At 35.2% G+C, this 20,271-nt stretch overlaps 2 protein-coding genes across 5 annotated transcripts in view; one reads left to right on the top strand and one right to left on the bottom strand.

The window, feature by feature from the left end:
- On the top strand, positions 1–16,190 carry LOC127866402 (adenylosuccinate lyase-like). The gene is made up of 14 exons (XM_052406902.1): positions 1–142; positions 610–901; positions 1,594–1,797; positions 2,687–2,731; positions 5,474–5,553; positions 6,560–6,731; positions 8,016–8,062; positions 8,755–8,845; positions 10,556–10,625; positions 11,602–11,749; positions 12,623–12,713; positions 14,093–14,182; positions 15,013–15,189; positions 15,967–16,190. Exons 2-14 carry the CDS (start codon positions 629–631, stop codon positions 16,051–16,053), a joined length of 1,575 nt encoding a protein of 524 aa, XP_052262862.1. The 5' UTR covers positions 1–142; positions 610–628; the 3' UTR covers positions 16,054–16,190.
- The window catches only part of LOC127866419 (palmitoyltransferase ZDHHC4-like), a 20,792-nt gene continuing 16,622 nt past the window's right edge, over positions 16,102–20,271 (bottom strand). For all 4 annotated transcript variants that reach the window (XM_052406927.1, XM_052406925.1, XM_052406928.1 and 1 more), the window contains exon 7: positions 16,102–16,525. In XM_052406927.1, coding sequence (XP_052262887.1) covers positions 16,193–16,525 — 333 coding nt within the window. In that variant the 3' untranslated portion in view covers positions 16,102–16,192. The remainder of the gene's footprint in view (positions 16,526–20,271) is intronic.

Genomic DNA, 20,271 nt, shown 5'->3' on the forward strand with positions numbered 1-20,271 from the left:
AGTCGGTAATTTAGAACAAACATGCAATGTAGGGCTATCGGCTACTTACTGAGCTACATTACCTCGGTCGGTTGGAATACACAGACGTTAACTTTCTAATGTTATGTTGAAAGATTTGGAATGTATTATTTGTGACTTAAAGGTACAGTATGATATTTTAGCCATGAGTCACATTTCTAGCCGATTTTGACTTATCAGTGGGCTTTGCTTATTATAGAAATGATTTTTTTTTTCAGTCAAGGCAGACCACCAATTAAGCGCATCGATCTTATAAAGACATTACGAAGTTACCTATCTTATATTCTTGCAAAACATCAACGATTTATTATGGTAACAAAATTATACATAAAATAGTATGACCTTCCCGCGACGTTCGTATTATTGATGCGGTATTAAGTATTTTAAGGTTAAATGAATGCATTCTGCGGTACTATGATCATTCAATTGGCTTTTTTCGAGGTGACTCCTTTTTAAACTTACTTGTGAGAGTTATAAGATAAGGCTTATTGTACAGTATTATGAGCGTTGATACCACTTTATATACATATTTTTCTTCGGTGCGCGTATTTAAAAAATGAAATAGCTCGACTCAATTGGTGTCCTTGTTAGCTTTTAAGGGTTTTTGCTGATGGAACCGCGAAGTCGGCGTAGGCAAGATCACGACGACGCCGAGTTGTACAGTGTGGCGAAGGCTTTTCACGATCACGCTTTACCCAGAAAGAAAATGGCAGCGCCCTTGGAAGCCGGTCCGAATATAGAAAATATGTCCCAAGATTTAACTAAATATCGGACTCCTCTTGTGTCACGTTATGCCAGTCCCGAGATGGCATACAACTTTAGCGACATGAAGAAATTCACCACCTGGAGAAAACTGTGGACGTGGCTTGCCAAGGCGGAAAAGGTTTGTTGATAAATTTACCTAAGGCTAAACACCACTAAATTGCACAGGTCAGGCTGCACAGCGTAAATATATTTTTATGTTAAAAATATCATGCTCAAATGATGAAACCATGATCACCGCAGCAAAAAAAAAATTAAGCATGAGGTGTCCGCCTAGCGATCGGGAGTTCGTTGGTTCGCTCCCTTGTCTGGGAGCTTTCTCATCTCCTCCATAGACACCAAGTACTGGTTCTTCCCAGGAAACGGACTCGATAATGTCCCTCCGGCTATAATGCTCTAAAGGGCGCTTGGCAGAATATATAGATAGATAGCTCATAAGGTAGAGCCCAATCGACAAGTGTTCAGCTCATAACTTAAGGTAAAGCCCAATCTACAAGTATGCAGCTCATAAGGTAGAGCCCAATCAACAAGTGTTCCACCTGTCTTCAATGCAAGGCAGGACAGGAGTACCGGGCTATTTTAAATGGTTATTGGGAGGAAGAGTCGTATCTGTTGTTTGGCTTAGACATAGTCAGCCCGCTAATTTGTTGAGCTTTGTGCTATAGGTCTTACAGTTATTGGAAAAGAGACCTGGCATACTTTTCATCTCACTTTTATTCAAGTATACAGCATATTTACAATTAACAACATGTGGCTTCAAGGGTGTATGTCACAATGAAACCAATGTGATGTATTTAACCTGTTTTTTCACAGACACTTGGGCTGACAATAACAGATGAACAAATAGCTGAAATGGATTCAAACCTTAACAACATTGATTTTGATCGTGCAGCTATGGAGGAAAAGAAGAGGCGACATGATGTGATGGCCCATGTACATACGTTTGGTGCCTGTTGTCCCAAGGCAGCTCCAATAATACATTTAGGAGCAACTTCAGCTTATGTTGGTGATAATACTGTAAGAATGACTTCATACAACAATAAGATAACTATACAATACTTTTACTTATTTTATGTATGAAATCATTGTAATATTTATAGTCCATGACAGTACTTATATTTATCCTTATTTTAAATTTAACATGTTGATCTTTTAAAGGGACCTTTTTGTGTTTTGGTAAATTGAAAAAAAATATTTAAAAAATGATAGAGATTGACATTTTTGTTTTTGTTGTTATGATATTTGCGAGGAAACAGTTATACTGAACATTTACTATGCTCTAAAATATTCATTACATGCATCTTTTGACAATTTAAAAACCTGAAAATTATAAAGCATTACAAACGCAAAACTTGTTTTATAATTTGGAGAGTTTCGTTGTTGAAACATTACCAGTATTGCTTACATTAAGTATAAAATACACCACTTACTGTATGAGTATGGATGTCTAAGTGATTTATGTGCTACACTTTTACTTCAAAGGTCAGTGGTTTGAGCCCATTGAAGGATTACTTTTGTTTCTTTCTTTATTTTTATTATTGTTTTTTTTAAATTGAGCTATTTAGTTCAAATGTTTATATTTATCAATTTAAAGTATTAAATGACAAACTTCAATACATGCCAAAATCTGTGAAAAGATCACTTTATAGATGAACTCAAACTTTAATGAAAATAGTACAAATCGTTCATTTGTCATACTCTTAATAAATTGTGAAATAAAGATCCAATGATTTCACCAATCATTTATTTGTTCTGGAAAAGTGATCAATACCTGTAATCTTATGAAGCTGTTTTTTTTTCAAGCAACAGGGAAGTTCTGATTTTAAAGAAAACATGAAGGGAGCTTACTCAATAAGTTATCTTTTAATAAAAGTTGCATTAATAGCACTTCAATGATGTGTTGCAGGACCTGATAGTGATGAGAGATGCCTTTGATATTGTTCTACCAAAGGTTTGTGTTTGTTTAAGATATATTGAAAAACAAGTTGAATTAAACAAGTTCTGCTTTAGATTTTGTTTAACCCCCGGTAGGGGTGGTATATAGCAGTCAGATTGTCTGTCTGTCAGTCCGGCATTCTGTTTTTTACGAACGCTTTCAGATATTGATCTGATTATTGCTATGTGGTTTTTACCCAACACTTCCAGATATTGAGCTGATTTTTGGTGTGTGAGTCTTCTTCATGACCTTAGGATGAAGTGTGAAATTCATTCCGGTTCATTGATTTTTGGCGAAGTGATGGGCCTTGGACTTAGAAATTTTCTATAATAAACGTTTTCCTGAGGTTTTTATGAAACACTTTCATATATTTTGCTGATTTTTCTATAATAAACGTTTTCCTGAGGTTTTTATGAAACACTTTCATATATTTTGCTGATTTTTGGTATGGGAGTCTACCTATGTGACTTAAAGATGAAGTGAGTTTCGTTCTGGTCCATTGATTTTTGGCGAAGTTATGGACCTTGGACTTAACAGTTTTCTCTAAAATATCTTCAGTGCGGCTTCAAAGAGCAGTAGGAGGTATTGTGTTTCACAAATGCATGTCTTGTTATGATACAGAAGTTAGCTCAACCCATGTGAAAGATGGGAAGCTATTCATGACATAAAGTCTTGTCATATATGTATTTTTCAGAACCTCATTAGATCAAGACAGACTTTATTAAATAGTAATCATAAGGACTATTGACTGTATTGTCTGTTTACAGTTATTCATATTAATTTTGGTGGTGAGACTTTTATAACATATTTTGTATGCACATAAAGAACATTCACAACTTCATACTATAAGAAACAATGCCTGTAAGTTTGAATGTTGTATTTAAAAATGTGGCCATGCTTTTTTATCCTGATGTTATAGAAAGTCATAGATGAAAAAGGGGCATAACTTTTTTAATTTTAACAAATGATGATAAAATTGCAAATGGAGGACTTAATACCATAAGGCACAACTCCTTCAAGTTTGAATGTCTGTGTATACAGACAGACATACATATGGACAGGCGACCATGGTGATACTAGTATACTACCTTTGTTTTGTAAGGAGGTGTATATCTATGTAATTTTAATCCAATAAGCCTGCTTGTTGGTTTCAATTGTCTAACCTGTTTACCCTATTGTTATGGAAGTAAATTGACTCATTGAATTTGATTTACCATACTAGAGGTCCTATCATCTTGGAAATGTTAAAAGACCATTTTAGCTCACCTGAACACAATGTGCTCATGGTGAGCTTTTGTGAACTCCTTTCATCCATCGTTTGTTGTATGTTGTCAACATTTGCCTTGTTAACACTCTAGAAGTCATAATTTTAATGAAACTTGCTCAAAAGATTTGTCCGAAATGGTTCTGGTAGGTTGAAAAGGTGTAGGCATTTTTTCTTATATGGCTGTTGTAAAGCCTTGTTAACACTATAGAGGCCACATTTATTGACGGATCAACATGAATCTTGGTCAGAAGATTTGTCCCAATGATATCATGGATGAGTTCCAAAATGGTTATTGTTGGATGAAAAACACAGCCACCAGGGTGCAAGGCATTTGCCCTTATATGGCTATAGTAAAACCTTGTTAACACTATAGAGGCCACATTTATTGTCCGATCTTCATGAAACTTGGTCAGACTATTTGTCTCCATGATATCTTGAATGAGTTTTAAAATGGTTCCAGTTAGTTGAAAAACATAACCGCCAGGGGGCGACATTTTTCCTAAACTTGTTAACACTCTAGAAATCACATTTATTGTTCAATCTATAAGAAACTTGGTCAAAACATTTGTACTAATGATATATTGGATTATTAATTTTTTAAATCCGGTTTGTTGAAAACATGGCCACTAGGGGGTGGAACATTTTTCCTTATATGGCTTTAGTAACACCTTGTTAACACTCTAAAAAGTCACATTTATAGTCTATTCTTCATTGAACTTCAATCATGGTCAGGTCATTTTTTATTATGATGTCTTGGATTTGTTCGAAAATAGTTCTAGTCAGTTGAAAAGCATGGCCACCAATGGGCAGGGTATTTTTCCTTATATGGCTAAAGTAAAACCTTTTTAACACTCTAAAAGTCATATTTATAGTTCAATCTGTTTGAAACTTGGTTAGAACATTTGTTCTAATGATATCTTGGGCTGCACAGAACAGGTCAGTTCCTTTGTATCTCAAGTGAGCGACTTTGGGCCTTTAAGGCCCTCTTGTTTATCAGATTTGCTAGTGATACTGAGTTTTTGGTGTGGTTCGAGTTAGCAAAATTATATTTCCATAAAAATATAACATACAATTGAAGATGCTGTAGACAATAAATTGACCTATAATTAGTAGTTTATCTGTATTATCCCCCGCAAAAGGCGGAGGGATATAGTTTTGGTGTTGTCTGTCGGTCCATCCGTCTGTCACAAACTTGTTAGGGCTTTATCTCAGAAACTATGTAAGATGTCAACATGAAATTTCATAGGTGTAAAGATATTAATGAGGAGAAGGCAGGGGATATCAATTGAATGAATTTGCTTGTTAAACTGACCTTCGTACTTTTTCAGTTTTGTTCCATAAAAACAATATTTTAAGTGAACCACTTGGTTGCATACTGAACCATGATAAGCCAACATTCTTTGACATTATGTGTCAAAAATATTACGGCTGAAGTTGTCATTTATAGGGTGATTGTTATATTGCAACTAATGCCATGTATATTTTTGAAGCTTGCCAGGTGCATTCAGCGCCTGTCCGTGTTTGCAGAGGAACACAAATCCCTGCCATGTCTGGCCTACACTCATTTGCAGTAAGTTTCTAACTGGACACTAAAAAATCATGGAAACTTTCTATTTTGCTTTAAAACTTCTATTAAGTGTTAATGTTCAACTAAAATTATGTTATTAAGCTATCTGTAATTGTTGTGCAATTTGCAATATGAAATGCTCTTAGGAATTCAAAATTATTTCAAGTTAGTTATACATGTATATATTTTATTTGTATGTCCCCCACCACTATAGTGGGGGACATATTATTGTTTTTGCCCAGTCTGTTGGTTGGTTGGTTTGTGTGTTTGTTGCTTCAACTTTAACATTTTGCCATAACTTTTGCAATATTGAAGATAGCAACTTCATATTTGGCATGCATGTGTATCTCATGGAGCTGCACATTTTGAGTGGTGAAAGGTCAAGGTCATCCTTCATAGTCAAAGGTCACATATTGCTTTAAAGCGACGCAGAAGGGGACGTAGTGTTCTGACAAACACATATCTTGTTTTATTTTAATATTGGTTCTTGTGTTTATTATCCCCTGCCAAATTGGAGGAATGTAGAATTGGCATTGTCCATCTGGCTGTCCCAAAACTTTTCAGGGCTATATCTAAGAAACTACATTTATATAAGAAATCAACATGAAGCTTCAGGGATGTATATATATATATATATATATATATATATATATATATATATATATATATATATATATCAATGAGGAGAAGTGCCATGCACAAAAGCCATAACCCTACACCTAAATAAGTGTTATTGCCCTTCGTATTTTTTGTATGATTTAAATTTTAAGGGCTATATATCATATACGCTACAACAATTTCAACAAGAAAATCAATGGTTGTATAGATATTATTGAGGAAAGATTCAATGCATACAAACAATTTACCTATACTTAATTATTTTTTTTACAATTATACCATAGATCAAGGGATTTGCACCCATCCATAAACAATTTTTTGGGTGCAGGGGATATCAATTTGATTAAGTATGGTTTTTGTTGTTGTTGTAAACTTGCCCTTATTCTACCAGACCAGCACAGCTTACAACTGTTGGTAAAAGGACCTGCATTTGGATCCAAGACTTGTTAATGGACTTGAGGAACCTGGAGCGGGCGAGGAACGACCTGCGGTTCCGAGGGGTGAAGGGCACCACTGGCACTCAGGCCAGCTTTCTGGCATTGTTTGAAGGAAATGAAGAAAAGGTATGGTATATACATTTGTATTCACATTTTATGTTGTTGAATGGGAGCATTGTTTGTAGCTCACCTGAGCATGAATGTCTCAGTCAAGGGGAGCCTTTGTGGTCAGTCTCCATCTGGTATCCATTGTCTAGCATCAACATGGGCTTACCTGAGCACGAAGTGTCAATTGATCTCTATTTGTTCGGTGGCCATCATGTGGGGACCGATGTGCTGTGTGTGTTGTCAAGTTTGAGCTTGTTACCTCTTTTTATAAGCCACAGTTTACATCCCATATTGATGAAACTTGATCAGCATGTTTATCAGGACAATATGAAGGCTGAGTGCCAATATGGGTGTGTGTCCAAAAGCTAGGTCACCAGGCTTAATCTTAGAAAAACCTTGTCACCACTCTAGCAGTTACATTTATGATTAAATCTTGATGGAATTTGGTTAGAATGCCTATCTTAATACAATTTCGGACTGAGTTTGAATCTTTATAACAGGTGTCCAACTAGGTCATCAGGTCAAATCTTAGAAAAAACTTGTTACCACTTGACAGGTCACATTTATTACTCAATCTTAATGAAATTTGTTTATTTTGACATTTTCTATGCCACGTTAGACTTTGGGTCAGATGCGTCCAACAATTTGGTGACCAGATCAGATCTTCCATGAAACTTGTAACCACATTTATGAATCAATCTTTACGAAGCTTGGTCAGAATGTCAATTTTGACAATATCTAGGCATAGTTCGAATATGAGTCTTCTGTTCAATTTTTTCTCTACGAAATATTTTGGGCTGTATTTAAATCTCAGTCATGCATATAAAAAATCTAGGTTCACCAGGTCAATTCTTCGAAAAGCCTTTTTGCCACTCTAGACATCACACATATGACTCAATCTCAATGTTTATCTTGATAATACTTACACCAAGTTTTTCCTCAATAGACTAGATTTTTCATATACAGTACATTGTATTGCCTTCTAATTTTATGACTAAATTTTACAAATAAAAGCATAATTTGATGAAATTAATTACAGTAGACCAGTCTGCTGGTATAAACATTTGTAATGGTCTCTTTTAGTAGTTCTGTACACTGCACAATGCTGCAGTTTTAAAGACAGATAAAAAAGGGGTGGTCACTGAGCAATCGCAATCTCAGCAAAACATGTTTTCAGATTGTGATTTTAAAGACCTTAGCTATTGCTACAGTCTAAAAACTGCATTTAGAAATTACCTATGGCATATCTACATAATAGTGTAAATGTTGACATTTTAAGTATCCATGCTTTTGATCTTGTAGGTTGAAATCCTTGACAAACTTGTAACACAGATGGCAGATTTTAAGCAGTAAGTAACACACATTAATCTTGTGTTCTGTACCTTTTAACAAGCACAGTTGTCCAGCACTGCATCATATTTGTTCTTGTTTAGAATACCAGTGTTTAAACAAAAGTTTGTGTAAATAGTAAATTTGCTCACCTATTTATTACCAGCTCTCTTCATTTTGGCTTTCATGAATTTCACAAGGATGTGTTTGGCTGGTTTAAAAGAATCTTTAGACTTCTTTAATATAAAATGGACTTGTTCAGTGAGCTCACTATTCCAAGAATTAGAGTTTTGTTAGTAAATACATTTATTGACATTTTTATGCCCCCGGATTGAAAGATCGGGGGTATATTGTTCTTGGCCTGTCTGTTTGTCATTCATTCATTCATTGTGTGTGTCCCAAAACTTTAACCTTGGCTAAAGTTTTGCAATAACTTTTGCATTATTGAAGATAGCAACTTGATATTTGGCATACATGTGTATCTCATGGAGCTGCACACTTTGAGTGGTGAAAGGTCAAGGTTATCCTTCTAGGTCAAATATATGGCTTCAAAGCGGGGCTATAGGGGGCATTGTGTTTCTGACGAACACATCTCTTGTTCAAAGATACAAAGATTTGGTATTTTTATCTTAGAATGTTTGAAAAACACAGGCACACACTTAGTATTTTAATATTCTGATTAAAGCCGAGGTTTCATATGTATTATCTGCAGACATTTCCTGATTTGTGGTCAGACATACACGAGAAAGGTGGATATTGATTGCCTTACAACACTGGCCAGTCTTGGGGCATCGATACACAAGGTATGGTCAGCGTGTTTTTAAGATCTGTACAATTAAAAGACATGTTGGCTAACACAACTTAGTGGTACCTGTAACAAAGGTATTTAATGCTATTTTCAGTCACATATAGTCTGGTTTTACTGTTGAGATATTTACAACTTAGAATTCACAAAATTTTGAAAATGAAGAAAATTGTAAACATTAAATTATGACTGAAAATATATATACATTGTATTAAGAAATATTTGTTTTAAAAAAGCTAAGTCATACCTTTATATTTTTTTAAACTTTAATTTCAAGCACATATCCAAAAGAGTATGCAGTTTGAGAAAACTTGTGTCATGTGATATTCTTTGTGAATATATGTTCAAAGCAAACATGAAATAATTATATTTTGCATAAGTTTGTTCCAGAAATTGCACTATTATGTTTAAGGAAAAACTACTGTACATTTGCCATTCACCATAAAACAATAAGTTTCAAGTTGCTATCAGACATACAATGGGTCCATCTCGTACAAAAGCAACATGGTTTTGCATCAAAAGTATAATATGGATGGTTGATAGGGATATTGCAGACTTTTACAGAATATGTTTCTAAAGTACTAATCGATTGGCTTTTAGTGATATGTGAATTGTCTGGGTTTAAATGATAGTTGCTTACCATTTAAATTACATTTGTGCAACATTCTGTCAGTGTGTTGTTACATACACAATAAGCAAATATTCAGAATATGCATCTGAACATGTTTATAAATAGATCACTGACATGTATATTAAACAATGTTTTTTACTTGCCAGTTTTGGGAAATAACGTGGGATTTGTTCTTTCTTAAATTTTGTCAAGTTCGCTTGCAGATTGTCTTTTCAGAGATACACTTTCACTTTTGTGATTGATGCATAAAGTTTATTTAACCTTTATGGTCGCAGAGGGGGTAATCACATGATAGTCAAGATGGCGATGTCCATGCAGAGACAGGTATTTTTCGCCATTTTATATCAGTTAGAAAGTGATAAGCGTATATTTTTTATAAATATTTGCTTTTTATAACGTGACTTCACTCACTAGGAATTTTCTTAGCGGGAGCTGTAAATGTGTGATGCTGCTAAGAAATTTTTTAGCAGGTAAAGGCAAGTTATGGAGTGAATATTAATTCAAAATAATAATTGAGCACTTTTGGGCTGATATATCTGGAAAAGAGCTGCATTTGACAAATTAATAAAAGTAATAAAGAGTATACAATGGCGAAAAATACCTGTCCAGGCATCGGTGCCATCATCTTGACTATCATGTGATTACCCCCTCTGTGGTTGGCTGTAACTCTGTGGCTGGCTGTAACGTAGAACAATAAGATAACAATGAAGGCCTTATTAACTTAAAGTATAGGAACATTTTATGCTCTGTGTGCATTTATGAGGATGTACATATGTGTAAGTCTCAATATACTGGTCTTATAAATTAGTATCCTTTTTTGTCTTGACGAAAGATGATCCAATTAATTTTCAAATAAATAGATCCAAGTTCAAGATCACAGTTACATTTTTGCTGCTAGTCAAGATGCTTGCATCTTTTTCAAAACATCTATTTTTAATGTTTACATTTTTATACTACCTGTTCTTATGTTTACATTATTATACTACCTGTATATACATTTACTGTTTTGCTGCATTTAGAACATTAGAAGTGTCATTCAGGAAATATGTTCTTACTGTACTCTTGTTCCATTTTCAGATTTGTACAGACATTAGGCTGTTGGCAAACTTCAAAGAAATGGAGGAACCTTTTGAAAAGGATCAAATTGGTAAATTAAGTTGAATTGATGTCATATGTATAATGTGTTAATGTGCTTAAGGTAATACTGTGAACTATGTTTCTCAAAGAATACCGATATAAATATTTTTACAGAGGTTTGCAGGGATGTAAGTTATTTTCAATTAATTGAGAAACTATTTGGCTAGATTGAACTTTACCCGTACGCATTTGTTTACCAACTATTGGGTTAGGTGTGCGCCACTGACCCAACTACCCTCTCTGATTGATGACTTTTTGTTATAGGCCCGGTTGGAACACCTTCACACACACTGGTCTTTTTTTATAGAGTCAATCGACAGAAGCGGGAGTTTGGGGGCGGTAGCCCCCGATACTTATTTTTACCTACCGGTAAAGTTCAATCCTCCCAACTATTTCACTGTATTACCCCGATTATTTTTTTTATAACAAAAGTAGTCCCAAGACAGGCCAGTGAGAAATGTATTGGAAATAAACTCCCTATTGATTTTCAAATTTTAGCTCTGCTGTTTTCGGAGAAAACCCGAGGTATTGTCATTGCCAGCTTGTCTTCCGCCGTCTGGCATCGTGCTAAAACCTTTACATTGGATCTAAAATAAAAGTGCTTCCACTTACAACTTTGAAACTTCATATGTAGAATGCACCTTGATGAGTTCTACACGCCGCCCTCATTTTTGGGTCACTGGGTCAAAGGTCACTGTGATCTCTTAAAAAAAAAATTCTTAAATTCTTCTGACAAGCTTTCATTTATTCAAAACAGCACCCGCAGCCGAGTGTTGGCACCCGCTATGCGGTGCTCTTGTTCAAATTTTAGCATTAAATAGAAAAATATTTTGATATTTTTGTAAAAAAATGATTGTTAGGATTCTGAATGAAAGTTGAAACAAAAATCTAATAAGTGTCTGTTAATTAGGGCTACATAACTGTATGATATTAATGTCATGTTAGCTCTTAACCCTGCGATTATCATATTTCATGGTCATTTCAAGGCTCCAGCGCTATGCCGTACAAGAGGAACCCAATGCGCAGTGAGCGTTGCTGCGCACTGTCCCGTCATCTGATGTGTCTAGTACAAGACCCTTTGATGACTCACTCCGTTCAGTGGATGGAGAGAACGCTGGATGACAGTGCTAATAGGTCAGCCGGGATGGAGAATATATTGCATATGTTGCTGATCAGTTTTGTTGAGTTCTCTTGCAGAAAGCTCCATCTAGCAGTCACAATGGTTGAGTGTATGTGCTTCCATCCGGGCTTGTTCGGACTGTTACTTTGTCATTGATCGTGCAATTTAAGAAAATATTACCTCAAATGACCTCTTCTATAAGAAGATATGTTGGGTTCAAAACCAATCTACCTACGTCAAAGGTCAATTTCACGCTTGTAAAAGTTAAAAGTAAAATGATGCCATAAAACATCTTGTCCTGTTACTTTGTTATTCATTGTCAAATTTGAACATATTGTACAACAAATGACCAACATAATGAGACCGCATGTCATGTGTATATCAGCCAATTCTCTTCCTCAAAGGTCAAGGTCAAACTAAAAGGTCAAAAGTAATGCAAGACCAGATGGAAATGATCAAGTAACAATCAGTCATTTTCGGATGAAAATGGGCAGCTTACTTTGTCAGTATAAGATGGAATTAGTTCAATAAGTTAGTCTGCCAGTTTCAGATAAAATGGCTTTGAACTTAAAATGAAAATATCAGATAAAAATGATAGTTACAAGTCAGCCAGTAGCAGTTACAAATGGCAAAGCAACTCAGTTTGCAAATATCAGATTTCACCATTTAAGGGTAATTTTCTTTTGCAATTTCTTTGTAACTGACGTTTGCTTGACACTGAAGTTGAAAATTATGAAATCAATGCTTTTTTATTTTTCAACAAAAGTTGAACAAGTTATTAGGATGTAAAAAAGAGTGGCTGGACATATTTGTCATACATGGCATAGATACTTTATTCATTATCAGTTTTGTAATAATTGCATATGTATATTTTAATAATGTTACAGACGAATAAGTCTTGCAGAAGCCTTCTTGACTGCTGACATCGTATTGAGCACGTTGCAGAATATATCAGAGGGTCTGGTGGTCTATCCGAAGGTTACTGTATTGTTTCCTTGCTATAAATCAATTTCATGTACAATTTATTAACTTAACCTATTAATTGCGACCGGGCTGGCTAGCTTAGTTTGAAAAAGCTGTTATACAAATCCGAGGATTGTAGGTTCCATCCCCAGCCCAGCCACATAACTTTAGTGGGATTAGCCTTAGTTAAATTTCTAAATATATACTGTAAAACCATTAAATTTCGTGTGGTACGAATTTCGTGGATTTCGTTGGTCAGCTGAACCACGAATTCAAGTACCAACGATTATTTATACATTTTTAATCCAAAATCTGTCATTTCCGATTTTTGATTGAGATATGCTAGTTAATACAATATGTTGTTTTCTTGATAAGTGTTTGAGTAATAATACTTTTTAAATACAGCAAGGTATTTTAACTGTAAATCAACGATTGTTCTCTTTTACGTGATGTCCTCAAATTAACAGTTTGCAGATTTATCACATGTCAATTAGTGCCAATTAAAGTTAAAAGAGACATAATGGTTTTCACACGTGTATTTTGGGGACCTTATTACTCAATTGTTACTACTGGCGGACCGATTGCGCAGAGAATTGCAAATATTGTCAAAACAACATTGATGGCAATTAGCGAACGGGGACCACGAGTGCACCGCTTTATCGCTCTTATCGACAATTATCGGCAACGCTGTCATGCTTCAGTGCATATCAACCTCAAGTCTTGCTGTCAACACAGATAAGCAGTTTATGCTTCGTTATTACTCTGGTTGTTTTAATAAAAGTTTAATTATTATGATTGTTAGTCTTCACCAAAAATTTGAAATCCACGAAATTACGTGTCAACGAATTAGTTGTTTTTCCTTAAACCACTGAAATTTCATACAGACAAATTTCTATACGTTTACAGTATTGTCTGTAATAATAAGTTGATGGATCATCACAGATGTACTTCAGATTTTCATATTGCCTAGTTAGAGTAGTTTGAGAAATTAAGAGAGAAAAAAGATTTTAGATAAAAATGTGTTGATAAGTTTCCTTAAGTTAAACTGGTCTGCACTTATACTAAACATTTGTTGTTTCTCCTTGCTGTAAGTAGACACACACTTATAAACAAGCCTTGCTCTGGGAAAAGGGGGTTTAATGCATGTGTGTAAAGAGTTGTCCCAGATTAGCGATTGCAGTCTACACGGGTTTATCTCGGACTACACTTTCCGTTTTAATTATATTTTTTATTTCAAGAGTCTCTTCTTAGCAAAAGTCTACTTTAGGCGAAATGTTTCGTCCCTGATTTGCCTGTGCCGACTGCACAGGCTGATCTGGGACGACACTTTTTTTGCACAAGCATTAAATCTCGTTTTCATACAGCAAAGCTTAAACTGTAAATTGCCATTGCAGGTGATTGAGCGCAGGATAAAGCTGGAACTGCCATTCATGGCCTCTGAAAATATCATCATGGCAATGGTGAAAGCTGGTGCTGACAGACAGGTGGGACATTATTCATCTACTTTATATTAAGATAGGTCAAATTTTATGTTCTTTATAAAAAGATGACAGGTCAAAGTTTATGTTCTTTATAGAAATGTAACAGTAGGGTCAATTTTTATGTTCTTTATAAAAAGATGACAGGTCAAATGTTATGTTCTTTATAGAAAGATTACAGTAAGGTCAAACTTCACATAATTTATAGGAAGAAAACATTAAAGTTAAACTTCATCAACTATTTAGAAAGATCAAACACCTACTTTATCGTAATACGTCATGTAATTTATAGAAAGATAAGTTAGGTTAAACTTCATTTACTTTATAAAAGGTTAGATAGTCAAACTTCAACTTCTTTATAGAAAAATAAAATTTAGATGCTCAATGTTAATTTTACTTTACCTATCAAAAAGATGATTTGTTGCAGCCTTTTTCTTTCTTTTTTGAAGCAACAAGTAGAGATGAGCTGTTGTTTTTACTAATAAATTGGCTCTTGCTTAAGTGCAAAACCAGAATGTGTATTATTGCCTATACTGACCAAATTTAACCCAGTACTCATTTGGTTTCACATTATTATTGAGTGTAGGTGGTTAACTGTTTTCAGTTTAAACACCATGCATTGAGATTATTCTTTGAGCCTTGTTATTGGAACACTGGGCTTTATTAATGAACGCAGTGTCATCCCAGATTAGTCTGTGCAGTCTGCACATGCTTAAATGGGACAAGACGTTTTATGGAATTTTTCATTTAAAGGAAGTCTCTTTGCAAAAGTTCAGTTTGGGCAAAAAGTAACGTCCATTATTCCCAAGTGAGACTCCTTTGTTTTGTTCTTGCAGGAATGCCATGAGCAAATCCGTGTGTTATCCCAGGAGGCAGGGAATGTAGTCAAGTTGGAGGGCGGGGACAATGATCTGTTAGAGAGGATCAAGCGCAACCCCTACTTTGCTCCAATACGAAGCCAGCTGTCGTCCATTCTTGATCCAGCAACATTCACAGGGCGGGCTCCATCTCAGGTCTGCTTTATAATGCATATTTTAAAAGATGCTTTTTATGTCCCCCACCACTATAGTGGGGGACATATTGTTTTTGCCCTGTCTGTTGGTTTGCTGGTTGGTTTGTATGGGCAAACTTTAACAATTGCCATAACTTTTGCAATATTGAAGATAGCAGCTTCATATTTGGCATGCATGTGTATCTCATGGAGCTGCACATTTTGAGTGGTGAAAGGTCAAGGTCATCCTTCAAGGTCAAAGGTCAAATATATGGGTCAAAATCGCTCATTTATTGTACACTTTTGCAATCTTGAAGATAGCAACTTGATATTTGGCATGCATTTGTATCTCATGGAGCTGCACATTTTGAGTGGTGAAAGGTGAAGGTCATCCTTCAAGGTCAAAGGTCTAATATATGGGGACATAGTGTTTCACAAACGCATCGCTTGTTTCTTTTTTATAATTCATGTTCCTGTATTTCACTCTATAGAAAAATGGTAGATATTACAAATATCTCCTCTGGTATATTGTGAACATAACATATTGAGAAATACGAATAACAAAATAATATGTGTTTTTTTAATGCATTTAGGTATTTTTTATTTTGGTTGATTCAATCAATAATGAACAATATTTATTTTTTGGCATAAATAAGCAGCATTTCAAGCAATAGAAGTCTCATCGATTTTTTGCATTTATATAGACTATCCCATTCTTGACTTGGTTTTTTGTATTTTAGAGAAATTCAAAACAAGTCTTCAGACTATTTAATACAAAGAACATTTTCTATATTTTCAGGTTACTCAGTTTCTAGCAGAGGAAGTGAAACCTGCCATTAAGCCTTACTCTGGGAAACTGGACGAAATATCAGAACTGGACTTATAATTTGGAAAACAATATAGAAAAGTCCAGAAAGAACACAAAACTCTAGCACATACATCCAATTATATTTTATTTTTGTAATCTGTTTATCATGATTAATAAATATATGATTTGGGTTAATAAATTTTGTTCACAATTAACTCTATTTTTTTGTCTTTAATCTGAATATTATAAAGTTATGAGGTAGAAAAACTTCCAATAAGTTATTGAAATAACCTCTTGAGTATGGTCTATAGCCAGACAAATTATTTGGCATACACTTGCTTCCAGTTTTGTTTGTTCTTGACCTGAGGTTTTGTTTTGGATCACATAGCATATGGTGATAGGACAGCTCCTGAAGTTTATGGCGCTCGTTCGTTGTCTGGTTTGTGATCACAAGATACAGGTGATGGCAGAAAAATATTCCCACCAGAATGATCAGTACCAGGACTGCTGAGGCAATGAACACAACACGGGGGAGTTCCATGAACAGATGCTGAAACATAAACAATGGAATAGTTTATCATGATGATATTTCAGCATTTTAAATCAGAGCTTTGACAAATAAGCTTAGAACCTAATAACCAGGCCCAATACATTCGCGATAAACTATCAAGCCAGCTTAGTATGTGCAGTCTGCACAGGCATATACCTTTTCTGCTTTTATGAAATTTGTTGTTTAAAGGAAGTCTTTTCTTACTGGAAATCCAGTCTTGGGGAGAAAGTGTTTCCCTGAAAATCTGGGACAATACTTGACGCACATGCTTTGTTTCCCCAGAGCTCGGTTAATATGTGTATAATGTACTTTCATAATTCATGAATGCTGATACTTAACTACATTCATCTTTGTTTTTGAATTTCGACAATAAATACATTTCTTGAAATCATTAAATTTTCAAGTTATTGTTAAACTAATAGAATATAATTAAAAATAGATTTGTTTTGCTTTAAATTTTTGACACCAAAGTCATTTAATTTTTCAATGACTGATAAAAAGGTAATCATAACATTTCATCAATGTACATGTCTGTGCATGCTTATCTGTGTATGTGTCCCAATAATGTGAGGAATTGATTTTATCCACCTCTATTATAGCAATACCTGTTATATATCCCCCTCCCCCCAAAAAAAGAAAATGAAAAAAGATGGCGTGAAAGGCCCAAAGTCGCTCACCTGAGATAACAAGATATTATTGGGACAAATCTTCTGACCAAGTTTCATGAAGATCGGAAAATATATGTGGCCTTTAGAGTGTTAACAAGGTTTTACTATAGCCATATAAGGAAAGATGCCCCGCCCCCTAGCAGCCAAGTTTCTCAACCATTCGGCATCATTTTTGAACTCATCCAAGATATTATTGGGATGAATCTTCTGACCAAGTTTCATGAAGATCGGACAGTAAATGTGGCCTCTAGAGTGTTAACAAGATTTTACTATAGGCATTTCAGGAAAAATGCCCCGCCCCTTGGCAGCCATGTTTTTCAAGCAAACATGATTATTTTCGAACTCATCCAAGATATCATTGAGACCAATCTTCAGACCAAATTTCATAAAGATTGGACAATAAATGTGGCCTCTAGAGTGTTCACAAGGTTTTACTAAAGCCATATATAGCCATATAAGGAAAAATGCCCCGCCCCTGGTGGCCTTGTTTTTAAAGCAACCAAAACCATTTTCAAACTCATTCAAGATATCATTGGGAGAAATCTGTTGACCAAGTTTCATGATGATCGGAAAATAAATGTGACCTCTAGAGTGTTAATAAGGTTTTACTAAAGCCATATATAGCCATATAAGGAAAAATGCCCCGCCCCCTGGTGGCCATGTTTTTTAAGCAACCAAAACCATTTTGGAATTCATCCAAGATATCATTGGGACAAATCTTCTGACGAAGTTTCATGAAGATCGGAAAATTAATGTGGCCTCTATAGAGTTTTAACAAGGTTTTACCATAGCCATATAAGGAAAAATGCCCCGCCCCCTGGCGGCCATGTTTTTCAACCAACTGGCATCATTTTTGAACTTGTCCAAGATATTGTTGGTATGAATCTCTGACCAAGTTTAATGAAGATCAGATAATAAATGTGGCCCCTATAGTGTTAACAAGATTTTACTATAGCCATATAAGGACAAGGGACAAAATTGTCACAAAACCAGGTTTTCATTGTGAAAAAAAAATCTGATAAAGGGAGAAAACTCAAACTGAACTTTTGAAATGACCAAAAAAAATTAACCCCCTTTGTAAGTTTTTTTTTTTTTTTAAATCTATTTTTAGTCGTGGCGACCTTGACATTGGAGATATTGACGTGATTCTTTCGTGGGACACACCGTCCCATGATGGTGAACAAATATGCCAAATGATTTTAAAATCTGACAATGAATGACATAGTTATGGCCAGGACAAGCTCATTTATGGCCATTTTTGACCTTTGAACTCAAAGTGTGACCTTGACCTTGGAGATATCGACGTAATTATTTCGCGCGACACACCGTCCAATGATGGTGAACAAATGTGCCAAATGATTTTAAAATCTGACGATGAACGACATAGTTATGGCTCGGACAAGCTCATTTATGGCCATTTTTGACCTTTGAACTCAAAGTGTGACCTTGACCTTGGAGATATCGACGTAATTATTTCGCGCGACACACCGTCCAATGATGGTGAACAAATGTGCCAAATGATTTTAAAATCTGACAATGAACAACATAGTTATGGCCCGGACAAGCTTATTCCGCCAGCCCGCCAGCCAGCCAGCCCGCCAGCCAGCCAGCCAGCCCGCCCGCATTCGCCAATCTAATAACCAGTTTTTTCCTTCGGAAAACCTGGTTAAAAAATGCCCAGCTCCTTGGCAGCCATGTTTTTCAAGCAAACGCAACCCTTTTCGAACTTGTCCAACGTATTATTGGGATGAATCTTCTGACCAAGTTTCATTAAGATTAGACATTAAATGTGGCCTCTAGAGTGTAAACAAGGTTTTACTAAAGCCATATATAGCCATATAAGGAACAAGAGCACGGCATAACAGGTGCCAACGCTCGGCTGCGGGTGCAGTTTTGAATAAATGAAAGCTTGTCAGAATGTTGTTGTTTTTTAAGAGGTCACAGTGACCTTGATTTTTGACCTAGTGGCGTGTAGAACTCATCAAGGTGCATCTACATATGAAGTTTCAAAGTTGTTGGTGGAAGCACTTTGATTTTAGAGCCAATGTTAAGATTTTAGCACGGCTATGACAATACCTCGGGTTTTCTCCGAAAACAGCCGAGCTAAAAATGCCCCATGTTGGCCATGTTTTTCAAGCAAATGAAAACATTTTCGAACTCATCCAAGATATCATTGAGACAAATCTTCTGACCAAGTTTCATAAAGATAGGAAAATAGATGTGGCCTCTAGAGTGTTAACAAGGTTTTACTATAGACCGTTCCATAATCGATAAATTGACCGCCGCCATATTGTCAGTCACGTGACTGTCCGCCATTACACTGCTGCTAACTGGTGCGAGACTGCGATTCCAAAAGCCAAAAACGTAGAGAATACCCGCTTAGCCGTTGTCGGATAAATAAATTACTTAATGAATTAATGTGAGGCTATTATCACATTTTTGTTGTTTAAATGATTGTTTGAAGTTGAGATTGATTGTTACAAATAAAATGTTTAAAATGCTTTCGTGTATTTGTGTTTTTTTTATATCTGTAATCAAGTGGTAATCATCGGCGAAAATTTGCCGGTTCAGTCGCTCATACTATGTCTTTGATTAGACTTGTTACTTTTAACGTTTCACAAACAATTCACGCATGTATTGTTGTGTTGATTTTAATAGCCGCAACATCAAGCAATTTATATTTTAATTAATACTTATTAAAGATTCTCGCGCAATTAATTACCGCTAAGTGTTTGTAATTGGTCTCATGTGGTAAAAATCTACATTCCAAAATCATAACATATTATATTAAGTATGATATTTTTGATACTCCTTCCTTTATTTTTCTTGTTCTAACTGATATCAAAGATAAAAAATTGTGGTTTGGATTTATATTTAATTTTTTTAGATGGAATTTTGTCACGTTAAAAAACGAGCTTTTTATCATGAGAGAGTGATATAGATCTTGACGATATTTTATGTGATTATTCGGAAGATGAAGAGAATGTGATCTATGTGATATATCTATATTTTCATCTGTGAATCATTTAACAGCTATAAAGCTAAAAAATACTAAAAAATGTATTTTATAGGTCTTTG

This window comes from Dreissena polymorpha, chromosome 2 (genome assembly GCF_020536995.1).
Source record: "Dreissena polymorpha isolate Duluth1 chromosome 2, UMN_Dpol_1.0, whole genome shotgun sequence".
Taxonomy (NCBI): domain Eukaryota; kingdom Metazoa; phylum Mollusca; class Bivalvia; order Myida; family Dreissenidae; genus Dreissena; species Dreissena polymorpha.

Bases quoted from the DNA above. Each gene is read 5' to 3' on its own strand.
- LOC127866402 (XM_052406902.1), top strand. From the start codon at position 629: ATGGAACCGCGAAGTCGGCGTAGGCAAGATCACGACGACGCCGAGTTG. The intron at 6,732-8,015 runs GTATGGTATATA...TTGATCTTGTAG, and splicing joins TTGAAGGAAATGAAGAAAAG to GTTGAAATCCTTGACAAACT. The intron at 15,190-15,966 runs GTCTGCTTTATA...CTATATTTTCAG, and splicing joins CAGGGCGGGCTCCATCTCAG to GTTACTCAGTTTCTAGCAGA.